This window comes from Protomyctophum bolini, assembly GCF_963924005.1.
Source record: "Protomyctophum bolini genome assembly, chromosome: 16".
In the NCBI taxonomy this organism is placed as follows: Eukaryota; Metazoa; Chordata; class Actinopteri; order Myctophiformes; family Myctophidae; genus Protomyctophum; species Protomyctophum bolini.
Genome location: NC_137877.1, coordinates 4,852,535 through 4,871,769, shown reverse-complemented (window position 1 = coordinate 4,871,769; position 19,235 = coordinate 4,852,535). Strand labels below are relative to the sequence as shown.

The following is a 19,235-nucleotide window of genomic DNA, read 5'->3' as shown; positions in this document are numbered from 1 at the left end:
ACTCAATACAAAGACAAGTTAACTGTGAGTGGACGACCCAATAAATAAAGCATTATACACTTGTTTACAAGAGGGTCCACCATGTTCAATTCATCAAAACATTTAGAGACATACAAATAGACACTTCTATTATAGTCAAAGAACAGAACAGGAATTCATCATAAAGGAGGTAAAAAGGGAACAGAATGCATGTTCTCCCCGTGTCCCCTAGGGTAGGTACCCTCACAAAAACATGCAGTGATCCTGGTCTCTAAACTGATGGAGGGGAAAGGAACTGGTTGGAATAACGTGTTCCTTCCACGCGCTACGTCCAACCAGGGAAACTCCCCCCTGTCAGGTGTAAAGGAGCAACTTGGACACTCAAGCATGAAGGAAGCATGAGTTAAGTCCGTTGCTCTCCCCAGGTTGGCGGAGGATGTGTAGAGCCCAGGATCACATTAGATGATTGACACAGGGGTGAAAAATGTGTTACAAAATTGTGGGATAAAAAAAATATATATAAAAAAGGGAACAGAAACATTATACAGAGTCGCCATCATTCCTTCATACGCAGAGTGGCAGTCGGAGCAGAGACAGGAGAGCAGCGGCTACAGCAGCAGTGAAAAGGTGTGTGTGTGTGTACGTGCACGTGCAACAGGCACAAACACATCTGCTGCTATGACATAGACCACATAGCAGCTGTGTCAAAACGCCACCCCCTACCCAAGGTCTGGGTTTCCGAGGCTAGTCTACCCCCTACCAGACTCGGCTCACAAAGAAGCTGGAAACTTGACACTGTAGAGTAGACACACGGAAGACAAACAGATCAGACACGGAATTCCACACAACTTCCAGACAGTGGAGAGACAGACTGCCTTTCTACTTCTACATGAGGGAATACCGACCCAAACCACTGCTACAGGAGGGAATACCGACCCAAACCACTGCTACAGGAGGGAATACTGACCCAAAACACTGCTACAGGAGGGAATACCGACCCAAACCACTGCTACAGGAGGGAATACCGACCCAAACCACTGCTACAGGAGGGAATACCGACCCAAACCACTGCTACAGGAGGGAATACCGACCCAAACCACTGCTACAGGAGGGAATACCGACCCAAACCACAGCTACAGGAGGGAATACAGACCCAAAACACTGCCTTTCTACAGCTACAGGAGGGAAGATCGACCCAAACCACTGGAACAAAGTGAAAGTAAACTTCAGGGAGGATTAAGGAGCATTAGGGACCAAGACAAGACTGGCTGATTTCCTTTTGTTTTTTCTGTGTTTAATTGTTGCTTCAACTCGGAGACAGAAATGGCTTCAAAGTCGTCTCTCTCTCAGAAGAGAGATTTTTCCTGTCCCGTGTGTTTTGACATCTTTAAAGATCCTGTTATCCCGTCATGTGTAGCCACAGCTTCTGTAAAGCAGCTGACGAGAGGAGGAAGATGTGATTGATGACAGTGAAGAGAAAGATGACCACACAGAGCAGCCAAATATTAGCCTGTTGGCTGGACCGGGAGCTTCCGGTTCTACCCCTCTCAGACATGCCCCCCTTGGACACTCAAGCATGAAGGAAGCATGAGTTAAGTCCGTTGCTCTCCCCAGGTTGGCGGAGGATGTGTAGAGCCCAGGATCACATTAGATGATTGACACAGGGGTGAAAAATGGGTTACAAAATTGTGGGATAAAAAATATATTAAAAAAAAAAAGAAGGGAACAGAAACATTATACAGAGTCGCCATCATTCCTTCATACGCAGAGTGGCAGTCGGAGCAGAGACGAGGAGGAAGATGTGATTGATGACAGTGAAGAGAAATAGAGCAGCCAAATATTAGCCTGTTGGCTGGACCGGGAGCTTCCACCCCTCTCAGACATGCCCCCCTTGGACCCTCCCCGCTCAGTTCTACCCCTCTCAGACATGCCCCACTCCGACCCTCCCCACTCAGTTCTACCCTCCTCGGACCCTCCCCACTCAGTTCTACCCTCCTCGGACCCTCCCTCCCACTCATATCACCGTGTAAAGTCAGTGTAACACTGGGCCAGACATAATGACGATGAATACATCGTTATGGATCACTGTCTATATTCAATAATAATCATATAATTAAAAGCCACATAGACTATTATCTAATCAATGTCCATTGTCTATTATGAATTTGCTACTGTATGTAATGTCAGTGATGCTATAATTACTATTTTAATTATGCTATTTTAATGTTATTATTACTATATAATATTGGTATAAGGTATAAAGTAAATCAACAGTAATGTTGATAACTTTATTATAAAATGTACCAGACTATTCTTTCCACAGGCAAAGAATGTCTCTGTGAGTACAGTATAAATGAATATAATACTGTATATTATTATGACACTATACAACGGTATAAACAACAGCTACAAGACATTAATGTACGACTAGGACGTATGCTTCACCATCCAGGCGACGACTCGCGAGTTCACTTCATCCATGACAGATTCCTCCGTCCTCCCCTTCACCGCCAGGCCATGACTGCCTCCTTCTAGCCAGCACACCTCCGCTGTGGCCTTCACGTCCCCCAGCACGCCATCGAAGAGGACCTGAAGGAGAGGGCAGGGAGTGTTAGACGCGAGGGCACTTTTGGACAAAAATAGCAGATCTACAAGCTCTCAACGCGTCGCTCTGCGACGCGTTGAGAGCTTGTAGATCAGCTATTTTCAGGGGCGCAACCCAGCACTCTTCTTTAGCTAGTGGAGATGCAGGTGTGTAACGACATGGATTTCTAAACAAATTTGTTCAACGCAGAATGATGCGTTTAAATTCAGGGGGGGGGGGGGGGGGGAGAGGCTATTATTCTGAATGCTGCCATGGAAAGGAGTGGCATTTCTTTTACCGTAGTAAATGCTGCATTCGTGGTCTGGAAAGGGCAGTTGTTTTACAGACTGTATAAAAGGGCAGTTGTTTTACAGACAGGAAAAAGGTCAGTTGTTTTACAGACAGGGTAAAAAGTTGCCCTTTGACATAGAAACATGAGGTTTTTCAGAAAACTCAGGATTTAGAAGACATTAGTAGAATCGTCCTCAGGTCTAAATGGGTTGAGGACTTTTAAGACCTTTTTAAGAAAAAAGTAAAACTATTACTGCATCAAAAGTAATCACCAAACTATGCTAGTAGCCGAAATGTTGTGAACCTGTAAAAAAACACTGGAGCAGAGCTGTGTGCAAACTTCTCATCTTTTCTCATTAGGACTCTTACAGAATCATGCCCTAAATAAAAGATGGAACCAGAGCAAAGCAAAGTGAAATTAAATAATGTCAATCAAATGCTAGAAGAGTGGCCATCGGTTGCGTTGTTGTGCAATTAATAAAATGTAGATGTTTAGCTCTCCGCTCTCTCCGTACCCTGTTGCACATGTTGTCCTGGGCGCCCGACACAAACAGAACAGGCATCTGTGGAGGCAGCTCCCGGAGGTCCTCGCTCCGCTGCCGATGGCTGTGCGTCTGTCCCGGGGGGTGCAGAGGGAAGGACAGACAGACCACCCCCCGTACCGAGTCCTCTGTCTGCTCGCTCAACTGTCTGGCCAGAGCCACGGCAGCACGAGAACCCATGGACCTGCCTATGGAGATGGCACAGACATGGACAGTAGTTAGTTAGTTTCATTTATTGTCCACATGTGGAAATTTGTCTTCGGTCTATTTTCTCATGTCAAAAAAGTGCAGGACAACAGTGGCAAATACATTGGAAAAACAGCTAATCTAGCGAGACATGGTATCATTTAGTGCCTTAATGGCATTAGGGATGAAGGAATTTGAAAAAATGTTACGGTTAGCTTTTGGTACTTTGTACCGTCTACCAGAGGGAAGTAGTTGGAACTCCCTGCAGAGTGGATGAGAGGAGGTCGTTTGCTATCTTGACAGTTTTTTTTTTACAAAGTACCTCCTTGTAGATACAGCTTCATTATCTATAGTGTACTATACAGTATAGTACAGTACACAATACTCATGAGTGCACGTGTCTAAATGGACCTTTATTACTGTACATACAGGTATATGGAAGTTAGATTTAAGATCTCTTAAGTTAAAACATTTTAATGCCATCTAGAATTTAAATTAAGACCGGCACATTTATCAATTTCTACTTTCTCAACACTTTCTTCTAACAATTAATTAATTTACTACCAACCTGAACCTACCAGGATGGATATTGGATGTACAGTAGCTAGCTATTAAATAATGCACAAGTTATGTTCACACACAATCTTTTTAATTAATGCTTCTTACCTCCGAGGAAAATGTGGCTTATGGTGTATTCATCCTGCGATTTCAGGTATTCCTGGAAAGTGGAAAAGTTATGCATTGCATTTAATCGATGTACGTCAACACATCAGGGGTCTTCAACAGGGGGGACCACTAGGGGTTCTAGTTCTAGAACTAGTGTTCTAGTTCTAGGGGTTCCACTAGTACAGTGGGCTGTGTGTGATAGGAGCTACTTGAACCCAGAGTAATCTAGTAAGAGAGTAATGACACTCCCGTTGACTCTCATTGTAACAATGGAATGGGGAAGTGCTCATTCTATCTCAATGGGATAGTTCCAGCCATAGGAGCAATGTCTCTGCTTCATCTCTCAGCTAAGGGGTCCTTTGCCATGGCTTGAAAAAAAAACCGTTGCATTAGATGTCATTTGAACAGTTAGACATTCTGAACATATTTTTAAGAAGATGCCTTACCCACCCAGGCGGCGCGGAACGCCTTCACCCTGTAGCCCAGGTTGGGGCCCTTGCAGGTGAACCGCAGACAGGCGTATCCGTGGCGGGCCAAGGCGTGAGCCAGAGACACCAGGTGTGTGAAGTTCATGTCTCCTCCGGCGCCGTGCGTGAGGATGACCGCCGCGGCCACGTGCACGCCACGGTCATGTGGCACAGCGGTGGCGGCGGTGGGGAGGCACAGTGCTGCCTCCAGCTGTCTGCTCCCAAAGGGAACCTTCACTTTGACCTGGAGAGAGAGAAGGTAACGTGAATAATAATTAATTGCATTTTTTTATATAGCGCTTTTCCAAGTGCTCAAAGCGCTTTACAAAATGGTTCATTCATTCATTCATACATTGGGAGGTGAAGCGGCGAACAGTCGACACCAGCGTCCTCACTTCCCACATTCACACACCGACGGTGGCGAGCTCACACCGACCGACTCATTGGAGGCAATGTAGGGTTCAGTGTCTTGCCCAAGGACACTTCCACATGTAGACAGGAGGAGCCGGGATTCGAACCGCCGACCCAGTGATCATTAGACGACCTGCTCTACCTCCAGAGCCACAGTCGCCCCTGAAGGACCCCCGTACCCTTGGGAGGGCTCTGGGGGGGGCGTGGAGGTCCTAGGACTCAGAGAACCACTGATTTGTATTCATTTTTGTTTTTAATCAAATCAATATTTATTTATGAAGCATATTTACAACATTCAAAATTGTCCGAGTGCAGAACAAGACAAAACACATCAACAAGACAATTATGCATCATGTGCTACAACAACATATAGATCAGTAGTCACATGGCATACATGTGAAAGTTTAGTGCATGTGAAAGTGTAGAAAATGGACCCTTAGGTTTCACAGTGAAACCTAAGGGTCCATTTTCTACACTATAGTTAGAGAACCAGCTGTCATAGTAAATCAGTACAGTGTCATTATTCTAAAGACTAGCCCGAACATTTAGACTCAAACCTCTACGAGAGTCTAAATGTTTGGGCTACTAAAGACAACCTTATTTTATTTTACTATGTTTTATTTTAAGTTTAGTCCAGTTTGTGAATGCAAAGCAAGCATGCTTCATGTTTACCTCCTGAAACTTGTCCTCCATTCTTCTCTGTGATCTCAAAAACATTCGTGTTCGTGACGTCGGCTTTTATCTGGCTGCGAGTTCGTGACGTTGACATTATAGGCCACTGTGATAGGCTGTGTCGTGACGTCGGCATTTATCTGACTGTCATAGGCTTTCTGAGTTCCTGACGTTTACATGATACGCCACTGTGATAGGCTGTGCCTGTGTTAGTTAGTTCCGTGAGAAGAAGAACTCACAGCACACACACACACACACACACACAGCATGGCAGCCTGATGTCTTCTATGATGGCAGCAGAAGTTGCAGAACCCTGGAATAAAGTCAACGTTCCGTTACCTGGCGCCGTTTCATCTGTCAGGATAACACAGATCACTGATGATACAGGTTAGTTAGTTAGTTAGTTAGTTAGTTAGTTAGTTAGTTAGTTAGGAGGATGTAATGATTACTGCGTTGTTGTTTGTTGTCATTGCTGCTCACTGCCCGAAGTTACTCTAGTCTCACATGCATTATTAGTTACCCACATGGGACTGTTGTTTCCACAGGATCATACTTACAGGCCAGGAGAGTACTGTAGCCTGACACTCATCAGTCTGCATTTTCATTTCGTTTTTGATTGAATGATTGATTGAAATATGTATTCTGTGTTTGCAGAATTACAGTACATTTCAAGCACAAACTCAATACAAAGACTGTTAACTGTGAGTGTGGACGACCCAATTAAGCATCACACTTGTTTACAAGAGGGTCCACCATGTTCAATTCACTGCCAAATAATCCCAAATGAGTACCAATGTCAAGTGTATTCATGTACGGTATGTAACCACTGTTACCTTGGGGTGGTGAACTACATCTGTCAAAGCAAGAAGACTCAGAAGAGTCTGTACGTGTTGTGTATGTTATCATTGGGGATGACATATAAATTATAAATAATGTCCGTGGATATGCACGGCTTGGGATGTCCGTGGATATGAACGGCTTGGGATGTCTGTGGATATGCTCCTGAGGAGGAGGATTCTTAAAACGACTTATATATCCTAAAGCCTTGTTTATACTTCACTGTGCAACGGTCCTATGCTGGAAAATAGCAGATATGCAAACTCACAGCACATCTCATTCAGGTCAGGACACTGAACTTGCAGATCTGCCTTTTTTGCCATCCAAATGCATTATATGGTTAAATGGGACCTATAAGAGATGCAGAAATTAACTAGAAAAAGTGCCCTTCTGGGCACAGGTCTCCACCAGGAGGATAGGAGAGTCAATTTAAACGTGTGTGTGTGTGTGTGTGTGTGTGTGTGTGTGCGCGCGCGCGCGCACACACACACACACACACGCACACATCCCCAGCTCTGTATTGTGGGGGGAAAAATAACCCACACTAGCATAGAGCCGTGAGGAACTCCTCAACTCAACCGTATGTGGTTTAAGTGCAACATCATTTTGATCGTGGTGTTTTCGTTGTTTTCCAGATGAAAATGTTGACCAGCTCCTGCTGGAAAATGCCAAAGTCCTCATGCTGCTCAGGAGCCAGCTTCTCCAGACTGAAGTACGTGTCCTCTATGAACTGCTCTATGTTCTCCACTACAGCACCAGGGGAAACCGAACCATCAGAGCATTGAAACAGGTGAGACTCCTCCAGTCGTACAACCCAGATGGTTGATGTAGAAAGATAAACAGCGGGCCCATCCCAATTGGAACCACTAGCGCAGAGGGGTCCTCAACTAGAAATGCTGAAGGTCCACTAATCATTTTTTGAAAAAGACTAAGGTCCGGTCCCATGAGCGCAGCGCGGGCCACGCAGCAGCCAGCGGAGAGCGGGGCTCTGCCTGTTTTAGTACAGTCATTATTTGATTGATTGAAATATTAATATGTATTAACAGTTTGCAAAATTACCGTACATTTCAAGCACAAACTCCATACAAAGACTGTTAACTGTGAGTGGACGACCCAATTAAGCATTACACACTTGTTTACAACAGGGTCCACCATGTTCAATTCATCAAAACATTTAGAGACGTACAAATAGACACTTTCTATATAGTCAAAGAACAGAACAGGAATTCATCATAAAGGAGTTAAAAATGGAAAAGAAACTTGTACAGTGAGGGGAAAGGGGGGGGGGGATTCAGTTTTGAATTGCAGCCGTCCGTAGGTGCCCTTTGAGAGCGGTTTTGAAGGAGTCAAGGGATTCTTAATGTCTTAATGACTGTTGGTAGGGCGTTCCACATTTTGGTGGAACACCCTACCACACCAAGGCAAGCTTATACAAATCGGATCTCCTCCCAACCAACCAATACTGGGGTATTGTTTGTTTGTATGGAAATAAAATGTTATTTGTTATTGAAATAGTATGGAATGGTCTGTCTGTCTGTCTGTCTGTCTGTCTGTCTGTCTGTCTGTCTGTCTGTCTGTCTGTCTGTCTGTCTGTCTGTGCATTAAAGTATCATCATGTGTGTGGCAGGTTGAACAATGCATCAACAGGTTGAAGGAGATGAAGCTGGATGCTGCCCTTCAGGATTTGGCGGATCTGTGTCCAACTAAATTCCAAAGGTAATGATCAGCTGTTACATTAAATAGCAGATCTACAAGCTCATAGCTATGAGCTTGTGGGTTAAATCTATTTAAGAAATGGCTCTGTTGCTGTGCCTTTTAGCCTATGATGCAAATCCCTACTGTCACTAGTCCAACAAAAACATGAAAAAGGTGGAGGGTAGCACTTTAACTTAAAAAACAACATGCGAGCATGTGATGTCAACTAGAACGTAAGCCTTATACCTGCTCCATTGGTCTTCTCTGCAGACTAATTGAAACTTCATAACATAGATGTTACATTTATGCATGTGTGGTTTCTGTGTCACATGTACTGTATTATACTTTTATTATTGTCTTGTACTGTGTGTCTGACTGCAGTGCACTGCTCACACATTTTGAGAGCAGTCCACATTGTTGAATGGGGTGCAGTACTTAGTTTAGACAGTTTTTGGTTTAGACTAGTCATTGGTTTAGACCAGTCATTAGTCCTATACAACTACAACCTATCTCAAACCCTCACCCTAAACCTAACCTCCCACGGGGCAGCACACCTAAACCTAACCTTAACTCATGTCTAACCAATGACTAGTCTAAACTAAGTATGCACCCCTAACCTCCCACGGGGCAGCACACCTAAACCTAACCTTAACCCATGTCTAACCAATGACTAGTCTAAACTAAGTATGCACCCCAACCTCCCACGGGGCAACACACCTAAACCTAACCCTAACCCATGTCTAACCAATGACTAGTCTAAACCTAACCTCCCACGGGGCAACACACCTAAACCTAACCCTAACCCATGTCTAACCAATGACTAGTCTAAACTAAGTATTGAATGTAATGTTCCTGTATTTCCGTGTCATGTATGTTGCCCACAACGTTAATATGTTTTTGTTGTCCAGAGAGCTGAGCATGCGCAGTAAGGGTATGGAGTGTGACATCCCCATATATGTCTTGTTTTCCAGAGAGCTGAGCATGCGTAGTAAGGGTATGGAGTGTGACGTCCCCATATATGTCTTGTTTTCCAGAGAGCTGAGCATGCGCAGTAAGGGCATGGAGTGTGACGTCCCCATATATGTCTTGTTTTCCAGAGAGCTGAGCATGCGCAGTAAGGGCATGGAGTGTGACGTCCCCATATATGTCTTGTTTTCCAGAGAGCTGAGCATGCGCAGTAAGGGCATGGACTGTGACGTCCCCATATATGTCTTGTTTTCCAGAGAGCTGAGCATGCGCAGTAAGGGCATGGAGTGTGACGTCCCCAGTCAGCCCATGCTGGAGTGGTTCTGTCTCAAGGTTCTGGGAGCTGCCCGGCTCATGAGCTGCACCATGACTCACTGTGGACGAGCCTTCACGTATCCTTCCATGGTCCAAAACAGACAGGATGTTGTTTTAGGGAATAGGATTTCTACTTATAAAACAGAACATTAAACCTGTATCTCCTCCGTGCCACTGTATGGGTTTTTCCCTTAATCTGTAATTCCTGCAGACTCTCGAAGCAGACTCTGAAGTGGGAGGAGTTCATTATCTTGAATGTCGTGCTAACCGCCATGCTCAGCCGCCTGTGGTGAGTCCTTTCTTTCTGCAAAGGTACATAAACGTAGTTGTTCCAGGTCCTAAATGGGTTAAAATTCACACAACCTTAATGTCCGCCCCTCCCTCCCCAAATCAGGGTTCTTTTCCGGGGCATCCTGGCCCACCTGGCTCCCCTCTACACGCAGATCCTGCGTCTCCTCGGAGAGGTGTCCCAGGCTCGGCCCATGCCCTCCCTCAAGGACTACTCCCTTCCGGCAGACATGGATCAGTTCCTGGGACCGTCGGAGGACGAAGAAACCGCCTCCTTGATGACGTCTGCCTCCACCGCCGTGCGAGATCCGAAGCAGCTGAAACGGGCGAGGAATCTGGAGATCCTGAAGCATAAAGAGATGCTGAGAATGGCGAAGGAGAAGGAGGACAGGATGACTGAGAAGCATGACATGGGCATCTCTGTGAAAAGAGGTGTGTAGTTGGCCGAATGTTAAATTAGAATCATTGAGGCTCTCCTAACTAAAACAACCTTCACTTGATTGGACATGGTTAAAGACATCTCAAAATATCTTGTTCCAGGGACCTCCAGAAGCATTTCTTGAGTTGAGTTAAAAATGAAAATTGAGTGGATTCCAGTGACAAAGTGGAAGCTATTATGCACTAAATGACTAAACTAATGAATACATTCCTCTTTCACAGAGAGAAACTCTATCATTGATGGAAGAGCTTTCTCTTGCAATCTCTTCAAGGACTTTACAGAGGTATGTGAGCCAAATAAATATATGATATGATGCTTCTATTATTTATGTTCATATATATATATATATACGTGAAAAAGGTTGAGCACCACTGACATAGAAACATGTTTTTTTTTCAGAAAGATGTTAGGATTTAGAAGCCATTTTTTAATCAAACTCAGTCCAAAATGGGTTAAACTTCAGTCAGAGATTTTGTTTATTCCATGTACTGTATATTGTAGGAGTCTACCGGACCAGAATCTTCTACTCAGGATGCTGCTGCTGCTGCTGCTGTTGTTGGACAGAAAGAAATGTTCCACAAACACGTGAGCGTATCGGCCACCTTCAGCGAGCTGGCGTCCCACCTGGAGAACATGGTCTCGTGGTGCAGAGCCCACCGCCTCAGACGGGAAACGAGGCTTCTGTCCTTCGTCCACCTGAGGTGTCGTAGGATGAAACACCTGGAGGCGGCGGGTTTCAAGTGAGTGACATTTTGGTGTAAAGAGCTATAAATATTATTGTCGTCTTATTTATTATCATCTTATTGTCTTCTTACTTATTATTGTCTTCACTGGCTTCACTGCACTGGCTTCCGGTTGTTTTTAGGATTGATTTTAAAATTATTTTACTTGTTTATAAAGCTCTCAATGGTCTCGCACCTTCCTACCTACATGACTGCCTGCCTAAATACAGTATGTCCCAAACCGCCCCCCTGAGGTCTTCCACTGCTGGCCTGCTCGCTTTGCCTAAAACATTGGTAACAAAGAAATACGGGAAGCAGCTTTTTGCTTCTACGGGCCGTCGGCATGGAACAAGCTCCCACTGTACCTTCGACAGGCAGCCTCTGTAGAGATTTTTAAAACACAGCTCAAGACCCACTTCTACACCCTTGCTTTTAATTGATCTTTTAAATATTTTGTTATTCATGTCCTCCTCACTGTATTGCATTACTGCTCTTGTTTTTTTAATGTTTATGCCTTGCTTTTCTTTTCTTTTCTTTTCTCCATTGCTCTGTAAAGCACTTTGAGCTGCATTTCATGTCATGCAAGGTGCTATACAAATAAAGTTTTATTAATACTTATTATCCCATTAATACATTATACTGGGAAAACATCTGTGTAATTTTAGATTTTTGCGTTGGTTATGAAAGAAATGGCAGATCTACAAGCTTATTATATCTGCTATTTTGAAAACTACTAATTTAATTTTAGAAGGCATTTGTAGAATCTGCCTCGGGTCTTCATAGTTGAACGTGTGTCTCTTTAATGTTGTCCTGACCTCTTTAATGTTGTCCTGTCCTCTTTAATGTTGTCCTGTCCTCTTTAATGTTGTCCTGTCCTCTTTAATGTTGTCCTGTCCTCTTTAATGTTGTCCTGACCTCTTTAATGTTGTCCTGTCCTCTTTAATGTTCTCCTGTCCTCTTTATTGTTGTCCTGTCCTCTTTAATGTTGTCCTGACCTCTTTAATGTTGTCCTGTCCTCTTTAATGTTGTCCTGTCCTCTTTAATGTTGTCCTGTCCTCTTTAATGTTGTCCTGTCCTCTTTAATGTTGTCCTGACCTCTTTAATGTTGTCCTGTCCTCTTTAATGTTGTCCTGCCCTCTTTAATGTTGTTCTGTCCTCTTTAATGTTGTCCTGTCCTCTTTAATGTTGTCCTGTCCTCTTTAATGTTGTCCTGTCCTCTTTAATGTTGTCCTGCCCTCTTTAATGTTGTCCTGTCCTCTTTAATGTTGTCCTGTCCTCTTTAATGACCTCTTTGATGTTGTCCTGACCTCTTTAATGTTGTCCTGTCCTCTTTAATGTTCTCCTGTCCTCTTTAATGTTGTCCTGACCTCTTTAATGTTGTCCTGTCCTCTTTAATGTTGTCCTGTCCTCTTTAATGTTGTCCTGTCCTGACCTCTTTAATGTTGTCCTGTCCTCTTTAATGTTCTCCTGTCCTCTTTAATGTTGTCCTGTCCTCTTTAATGTTGTCCTGACCTCTTTAATGTTGTCCTGTCCTCTTTAATGTTGTCCTGTCCTCTTTAATGTTGTCCTGTCCTGACCTCTTTAATGTTGTCCTGTCCTCTTTAATGTTGTCCTGTCCTCTTTAATGTTCTCCTGACCTCTTTAATGTTGTCCTGTCCTCTTTAATGTTGTCCTGTCCTCTTTAATGTTGTCCTGTCCTCTTTAATGTTGTCCTGTCCTCTTTAATGTTGTCCTGTCCTCTTTAATGTTGTCCTGTCCTCTTTAATGTTGTCCTGTCCTCTTTAATGTTGTCCTGTCCTCTTTAATGTTGTCCTGACCTCTTTAATGTTGTCCTGACCTCTTTAATGTTATCCTGTCCTCTTTAATGTTATCCTGACCTCTTTAATGTTGTCCTGTCCTCTAATGTTGTTCTGTCCTCTTTAATGTTGCCCTGTCCTCTTTAATGTTGCCCTGTCCTCTTTAATGTTGTCCTGTCCTCTTTAATGACCTCTTTAATGTTGTCCTGTCCTCTTTAATGTTGTCCTGTCCTCTTTAATGTTCTCCTGTCCTCTTTAATGTTGTCCTGACCTCTTTAATGTTGTCCTGACCTCTTTAATGTTGTCCTGTCCTCTTTAATGTTGTCCTGTCCTCTTTAATGTTGTCCTGTCCTCTTTAATGTTGTCCTGTCCTCTTTAATGTTGTCCTGTCCTCTTTAATGTTGTCCTGTCCTCTTTAATGTTGTCCTGACCTCTTTAATGTTGTCCTGACCTCTTTAATGTTATCCTGTCCTCTTTAATGTTATCCTGACCTCTAATGTTGTCCTGTCCTCTTTAATGTTGTCCTGTCCTCTTTAATGTTGCCCTGTCCTCTTTAATGTTGTCCTGTCCTCTTTAATGACCTCTTTAATGTTGTCCTGTCCTCTTTAATGTTGTCCTGTCCTCTTTAATGTTCTCCTGTCCTCTTTAATGTTGTCCTGACCTCTTTAATGTTGTCCTGTCCTCTTTAATGTTGTCCTGACCTCTTTAATGTTGTCCTGTCCTCTTTAATGTTGTCCTGTCCTCTTTAATGTTGTCCTGTCCTCTTTAATGTTCTCCTGTCCTCTTTAATGTTGTCCTGTCCTCTTTAATGTTGTCCTGACCTCTTTAATGTTGTCCTGTCCTCTTTAATGTTGTCCTGTCCTCTTTAATGTTGTCCTGTCCGCTTTAATGTTGTCCTGTCCTCTTTAATGTTGTCCTGACCTCTTTAATGTTGTCCTGTCCTCTTTAATGTTGTCCTGTCCTCTTTAATGTTGTCCTGTCCTCTTTAATGTTGTCCTGTCCTCTTTAATGTTGTCCTGTCCTCTTTAATGTTCTCCTGACCTCTTTAATGTTGTCCTGTCCTCTTTAATGTTGTCCTGACCTCTTTAATGTTGTCCTGTCCTCTTTAATGTTCTCCTGACCTCTTTAATGTTGTCCTGACCTCTTTAATGTTGTCCTGACCTCTTTAATGTTGTCCTGTCCTCTTTAATGTTGTCCTGTCCTCTTTAATGTTGTCCTGTCCTCTTTAATGTTGTCCTGTCCTCTTTAATGTTGTCCTGTCCTCTTTAATGTTGTCCTGACCTCTTTAATGTTGTCCTGACCTCTTTAATGTTGTCCTGTCCTCTTTAATGTTGTCCTGTCCTCTTTAATGTTGTCCTGTCCTCTTTAATGTTGTCCTGACCTCTTTAATGTTGTCCTGTCCTCTTTAATGTTGTCCTGACCTCTTTAATGTTGTCCTGACCTCTTTAATGTTGTCCTGTCCTCTTTAATGTTGTCCTGTCCTCTTTAATGTTGTCCTGACCTCTTTAATGTTGTCCTGTCCTCTTTAATGTTGTCCTGACCTCTTTAATGTTGTCCTGTCCTCTTTAATGTTGTCCTGTCCTCTTTAATGTTGTCCTGACCTCTTTAATGTTGTCCTGTCCTCTTTAATGTTGTCCTGACCTCTTTAATGTTGTCCTGTCCTCTTTAATGTTGTCCTGTCCTCTTTAATGTTGTCCTGTCCTCTTTAATGTTATGTTGTCCTGTCCTCTTTAATGTTGTCCTGACCTCTTTAATGTTGTCCTGACCTCTTTAATGTTGTCCTGTCCTCTTTAATGTTGTCCTGTCCTCTTTAATGTTGTCCTGTCCTCTTTAATGTTGTCCTGTCCTCTTTAATGTTGTCCTGTCCTCTTTAATGTTGTCCTGTCCTCTTTAATGTTGTCCTGTCCTCTTTAATGTTGTCCTGTCCTCTTTAATGTTGTCCTGTCCTCTTTAATGTTGTCCTGTCCTCTTTAATGTTGTTCTGACCTCTTTAATGTTGTCCTGTCCTCTTTAATGTTGTCCTGACCTCTTTAATGTTGTCCTGTCCTCTTTAATGTTGTCCTGTCCTCTTTAATGTTCTCCTGTCCTCTTTAATGTTGTCCTGTCCTCTTTAATGTTGTCCTGACATCTTTAATGTTGTCCTGACCTCTTTAATGTTGTCCTGACCTCTTTAATGTTGTCCTGTCCTCTTTAATGTTGTCCTGACCTCTTTAATGTTGTCCTGTCCTCTTTAATGTTGTCCTGTCCTCTTTAATGTTGTCCTGTCCTCTTTAATGTTGTCCTGTCCTCTTTAATGTTGTCCTGTCCTCTTTAATGTTGTCCTGACCTCTTTAATGTTGTCCTGTCCTCTTTAATGACCTCTTTAATTGTGTCCTGACCTCTTTAATGTTGTCCTGACCTCAGTGTCCAGAGGAAGTTGCGGCGCTTCAAACAGGACGCCCGCTGGGACTCTTCTCCTCCGACGGGACCGGTCCTCCCCGCCAGCTTCCGGTCGACCGTCTCTGCCCTCCGGAGGAGGAGGAGAGCCCACCATAGAACTCGTTTCCTGTGTCTCCGGGAGAGATTCAACCACAGGACGACGGCCAGAGGAGTCCTCCACGCTGAACGCAGTCCGTGTGAACGCCACGGCAAGAGGACTGAACTGCCAAAAGTGTTTCAAAAGCCTGCTATGAGGAGGACACAACGAGTCATGGACCAAAACGTTCCGGCTGAGAGTGGCGAAAACGCATCCCAAATCACACCTCTGGCTTCTCTGTCTGTGAGCCGCCACGATGAAATAGATGATATATTTGCCTCGGTTGGCTTCTGACATTTTTAAACCCATTTTTGGGGTCGGGAACCCCTTTTTGTTGTTTTAAGCATTATGTTGTATTGAAAAATAGCAGATCTACAAACTCATAGCGCGGCATCGAGCTTGTAGGTCTGCTATTTTTGAAAAATCATGAAAATGTGGCCCAAATGTTTGAATATATTTTTTCAGAGTGAACGTTTTTAACTCATATCTTTGCTTTTGGGGGGGGGGGGTCCCTGGAACAACACAGTCCTTGACATAAATATGTTTGAGAACCACTGACATAGAAACATGGGTTGTTCAGAAAACTGTCAGGATTGGGCGCAAAAGTAATAAATCACATATATATATATATATATATATTGCCCAACAATGTTGGGAATATGCAGCTGAAAATGACTGAGGAGAGAATGTTGAATATTTTTGTTTTATATCCTGCAATGATTCAGTGTGGCTGATTGGAGACTTCTTATTCCAATTAATTGGATTGAGTTGTAAAAGGAGCTGGCTAAACAGATTGTGTTCTTTAGCAGGTGGAAGGGGCCCGGTTGAAAAGTAATATGTAACTACATTACTCTTGATTCCAAGTAATAACAAGTAATGTAATATTACTTTTTCTAAGGAGTAATGAGGAAAGTAAACATATTACTCTCCTACAGTAAGTAACACTGCAGGTGAGCCAGTAGGGTACAATGTCAGTGGCAACACAGAAAAGTGTGGCGGTAAAAAATTCTATTTGGGGAATAAAAAGTTATTTTATTTTGCACACCTACAAAGGTTACATTACAGGTGCATATGAGGAGACCAGACAAGGGGGGTATAGTTTATGTAACTCGGTAGCTTAATAAACTTTCCCCATCCATCCTTCCTTTTCGATGTCTCCTTTTTGACGGACACCTGTCCATTCAAACTCTAGACGGGCCTGCCCCCAAAGTTATTAGTGCGGGCGCGCCCCGGCAGCCGGCGATGACTAGAGTTCTCAACAGGCCCGAGAATTAAGGCCCGACCCTCATCAAACCCTGTACTCTTCACCCTTAGATCTCCATATATGCAGCTGACCTGTTCTGACCTTCCATAATGTTGATTTGACCTCATCAAACCCTGTACACTCAAGACATGGTCCTTATATGGCCAGTACAGAATTCATTCCATGATGATCTGACCCCCCCCCCCCATGCCAAAGCGCCAGCGCTCGCCCAGCAGTCTGCTGGGCCCGTCAACGAGGCGGATGTGTGCACGCCACCTCGCCCTTTAGGGCCTTCTCGCCCTTAGGCGTCTTACTGGTTTTATCTTAGTTGTGTCTTCGGGAATAGACAATTATCTGGTTCTTGTATCAGCTGTGCTAGATGAGATATTTATGGCTTTTAAAGCTTGTGAGAGCTTTTTAGCTTTATGTAATTAATAAGTCAGTAATATTGCCAGTGTATATAATGAAAAGCTTGTGTGACTGTCAATACAGCTCACTGTACAACCAGCTGTATATCTGCTCCTTCATGTTCCAAAAACCAAAATCTATTTGATTACTTCATTTACTTGGTATACCAGGCTGTTTAAATATGGAGATCGCAGGTGAAGATGGAATGGTCCCTTCACTCGGTCACCTGGCGCCACCTGGTGGACATCCACTTGTGCTGCCAGCACAGATGCATGCCAGTTATCTTTTATTTTTTTAAATACGAGTACTCTCTGCTGCAGCCTGCATTGGTGTGTTCGTGGCTTGGTTTATAGCTTAATAACATAATAATAATAATAAAGCTTTATTTGTATAGCACCTTTTAAGAACCAACCAGTCACAAAGTGCTTTAACAGAAAAACATATAGAGAGATAACAAGAAGGCACACAGTAGAATAAAATACATTGTCAATAATGCACAAAATCACAGAATCACAGAAAAAAATCACACTTGTACTATAACCATATAAACAGTGGAAATGTAACACTGAGGGGAATGCATTTAGAGCAGGGCGAAGTTTAAAGTAGGTTGAATTTGAATGGTGAGTGCTTTAAACGTCATATCCTGTCGGGTTTAGTCCACTGCTGGGTCCAGATCAGATCCCATAGCCTGGGGTGGATAGCCGCCCTGTGATTGGCTAAGAGGTGGCAACGCTGTGCACACTTTATAATAATCACAGTTTTCATATTTATTTTTACAACTGATGTTTCTTTCTTTTCCTTTAAACTACCAACATCAACTCAGGCTTGATAAACGTCTTAATATACAATATATATATAAGCTATTTGTATGACACACACACACACACACACACAATCGTATTTGGCAATACGTTTACATTGCCAAAGCAAAAAGTGGAACAATAGAATCAAAACATCTCCAATAAATCAATTTATATGTACCAAGATCACTCGATACACACACACACACACACGCACACGCACACGCACACGCACACAGACACACACACACACACACACATCAAATTGTGTATAATTGTCTGTACATTATTCAAAAAAACGAAATAAAAAAAAACTAAAAGAAAACTAATATAATGAATAAAGAAAAGTATGCCAGCGGTTGCTGCGAAACACTGGAGCAGCCAATCACAGCGTGGCCGTCCCTCCGGGCCATGGGATGTAGCCGGCTGTGTTCTGCAGCGGAAGGAGAGAGAGAGAGAAGGAAGGAAGGAAGGGAAGGTTTTGGAAGGTGGGGTTTTTTTTTTTAGAGAGAGGAGGTTTTGTTGCAGCTCTGAGTGTCTTCTGTCTGTCTGTCTGTTGTCACATTAAATGCAGCCATCAAGATAGCATTCCGCTACGGGGAGAGAGTCACGGCTAACTAATTCCTGCTTTGGTAAGTTGTAATAAACAACACCGTATATGTGTGATAATAAATAACTGCTGTTTTCATCATGCACACACAGGCTGGCTGCTATACTGTCTGTAAACTGTAGCAGCTCCTTCAATTCAAGGCAAAAAAGGACGAGCAGACAAACCACCAATAATAGCCGCCTGGTTTCAGATTAAATGAGTAGTATTATTAATGTATTCCATCAACTGTGGTGTGTGTGTGTTTTTAAAGATGATATATTCCCGATTAGCCTCGTCTGTTGTTCGTGTAGCAGCTGGATCTCTGGGATACATGTCTATAGACATAATCCATGTTCGATGGCAAACAGGCGTGCTAGTTGGTGTTCATGCATAAGTAGTAGATATTACTATAAAATCACTCTTCAAAATGTGACTTTTCTTTGGGACATTTTGGTGGCGACTTAGATGTGCTGTTGTAATTTGTACTGTTGGTTTACAACTACATGTGTAGTTCTTTGTACACTCTCTCTAGACAGTAGACACACATTACAACACTCACTGACTCACTGAGTATTCTCTCGTGATCTTCTCTGTGTTAATTAAACTGTCTATTAAGTACTCTCCATGCCACAGTCTACTGAACTGAGTGACCAGGCCACCAGATCAGATCACTATTGCGCATGGAAGCAGGCCAATGGTACTGTCATTCATTGCCATCATGGGAGCATTACATTACTATTCCATTATGTTTGACCAACTAACTCCTGTAGTTTCCTAACAACCAGCAGTTGTTCCGCTAACTGTTTACAAGTCAACTCTTTCTG

The 19,235-nt window shown here is 43.2% G+C and overlaps 3 protein-coding genes across 3 annotated transcripts in view; 2 read left to right on the top strand and 1 right to left on the bottom strand.

The window, feature by feature from the left end:
* Positions 1-2,383: 2,383 nt before the first annotated feature.
* tex30 (testis expressed 30) lies at positions 2,384-5,851 on the bottom strand. Its single transcript, XM_080785045.1, has 5 exons — positions 5,799-5,851; positions 4,699-4,959; positions 4,249-4,300; positions 3,370-3,584; positions 2,384-2,568 (listed from the first exon to the last, which is right to left on the bottom strand). The coding sequence occupies exons 1-5, from the start codon at positions 5,841-5,843 to the stop codon at positions 2,407-2,409; spliced, it is 735 nt and encodes a 244-aa protein (XP_080641171.1). The 5' UTR covers positions 5,844-5,851; the 3' UTR covers positions 2,384-2,406.
* A 202-nt stretch (positions 5,852-6,053) lies between these two features.
* Positions 6,054-15,787, top strand: rmp64 (ribonuclease MRP subunit p64). Its single transcript, XM_080785537.1, has 9 exons — positions 6,054-6,185; positions 7,271-7,425; positions 8,263-8,351; positions 9,554-9,688; positions 9,823-9,900; positions 10,006-10,331; positions 10,560-10,621; positions 10,840-11,078; positions 15,260-15,787. The coding sequence occupies exons 1-9, from the start codon at positions 6,077-6,079 to the stop codon at positions 15,663-15,665; spliced, it is 1,599 nt and encodes a 532-aa protein (XP_080641663.1). The 5' UTR covers positions 6,054-6,076; the 3' UTR covers positions 15,666-15,787.
* A 2,502-nt stretch (positions 15,788-18,289) lies between these two features.
* Positions 18,290-19,235, top strand: part of LOC308331086 (ras-related protein Ral-B) — a 36,232-nt gene continuing 35,286 nt past the window's right edge. Inside the window, exon 1 of the mRNA XM_080786232.1 lies at positions 18,290-18,454. The gene's annotated coding sequence lies outside the window, so the exon portion shown is untranslated. The remainder of the gene's footprint in view (positions 18,455-19,235) is intronic.

Excerpts from the sequence above, each read along its gene's own strand:
- tex30 (XM_080785045.1), bottom strand. The coding sequence starts at position 5,843 with ATGTTTTTGAGATCACAGAGAAGAATGGAGGACAAGTTTCAGGAG. Across the intron at positions 3,585-4,248 it reads AAGCCACATTTTCCTCGGAG|GCAGGTCCATGGGTTCTCGT; the intron begins GTAAGAAGCATT and ends CCATCTCCATAG. Across the intron at positions 2,569-3,369 it reads AGGACAACATGTGCAACAGG|GTCCTCTTCGATGGCGTGCT; the intron begins GTACGGAGAGAG and ends CCTCTCCTTCAG.
- rmp64 (XM_080785537.1), top strand. The coding sequence starts at position 6,077 with ATGTCTTCTATGATGGCAGCAGAAGTTGCAGAACCCTGGAATAAAGTC. Across the intron at positions 6,186-7,270 it reads ACAGATCACTGATGATACAG|ATGAAAATGTTGACCAGCTC; the intron begins GTTAGTTAGTTA and ends GTTGTTTTCCAG. Across the intron at positions 9,901-10,005 it reads GCCATGCTCAGCCGCCTGTG|GGTTCTTTTCCGGGGCATCC; the intron begins GTGAGTCCTTTC and ends TCCCCAAATCAG.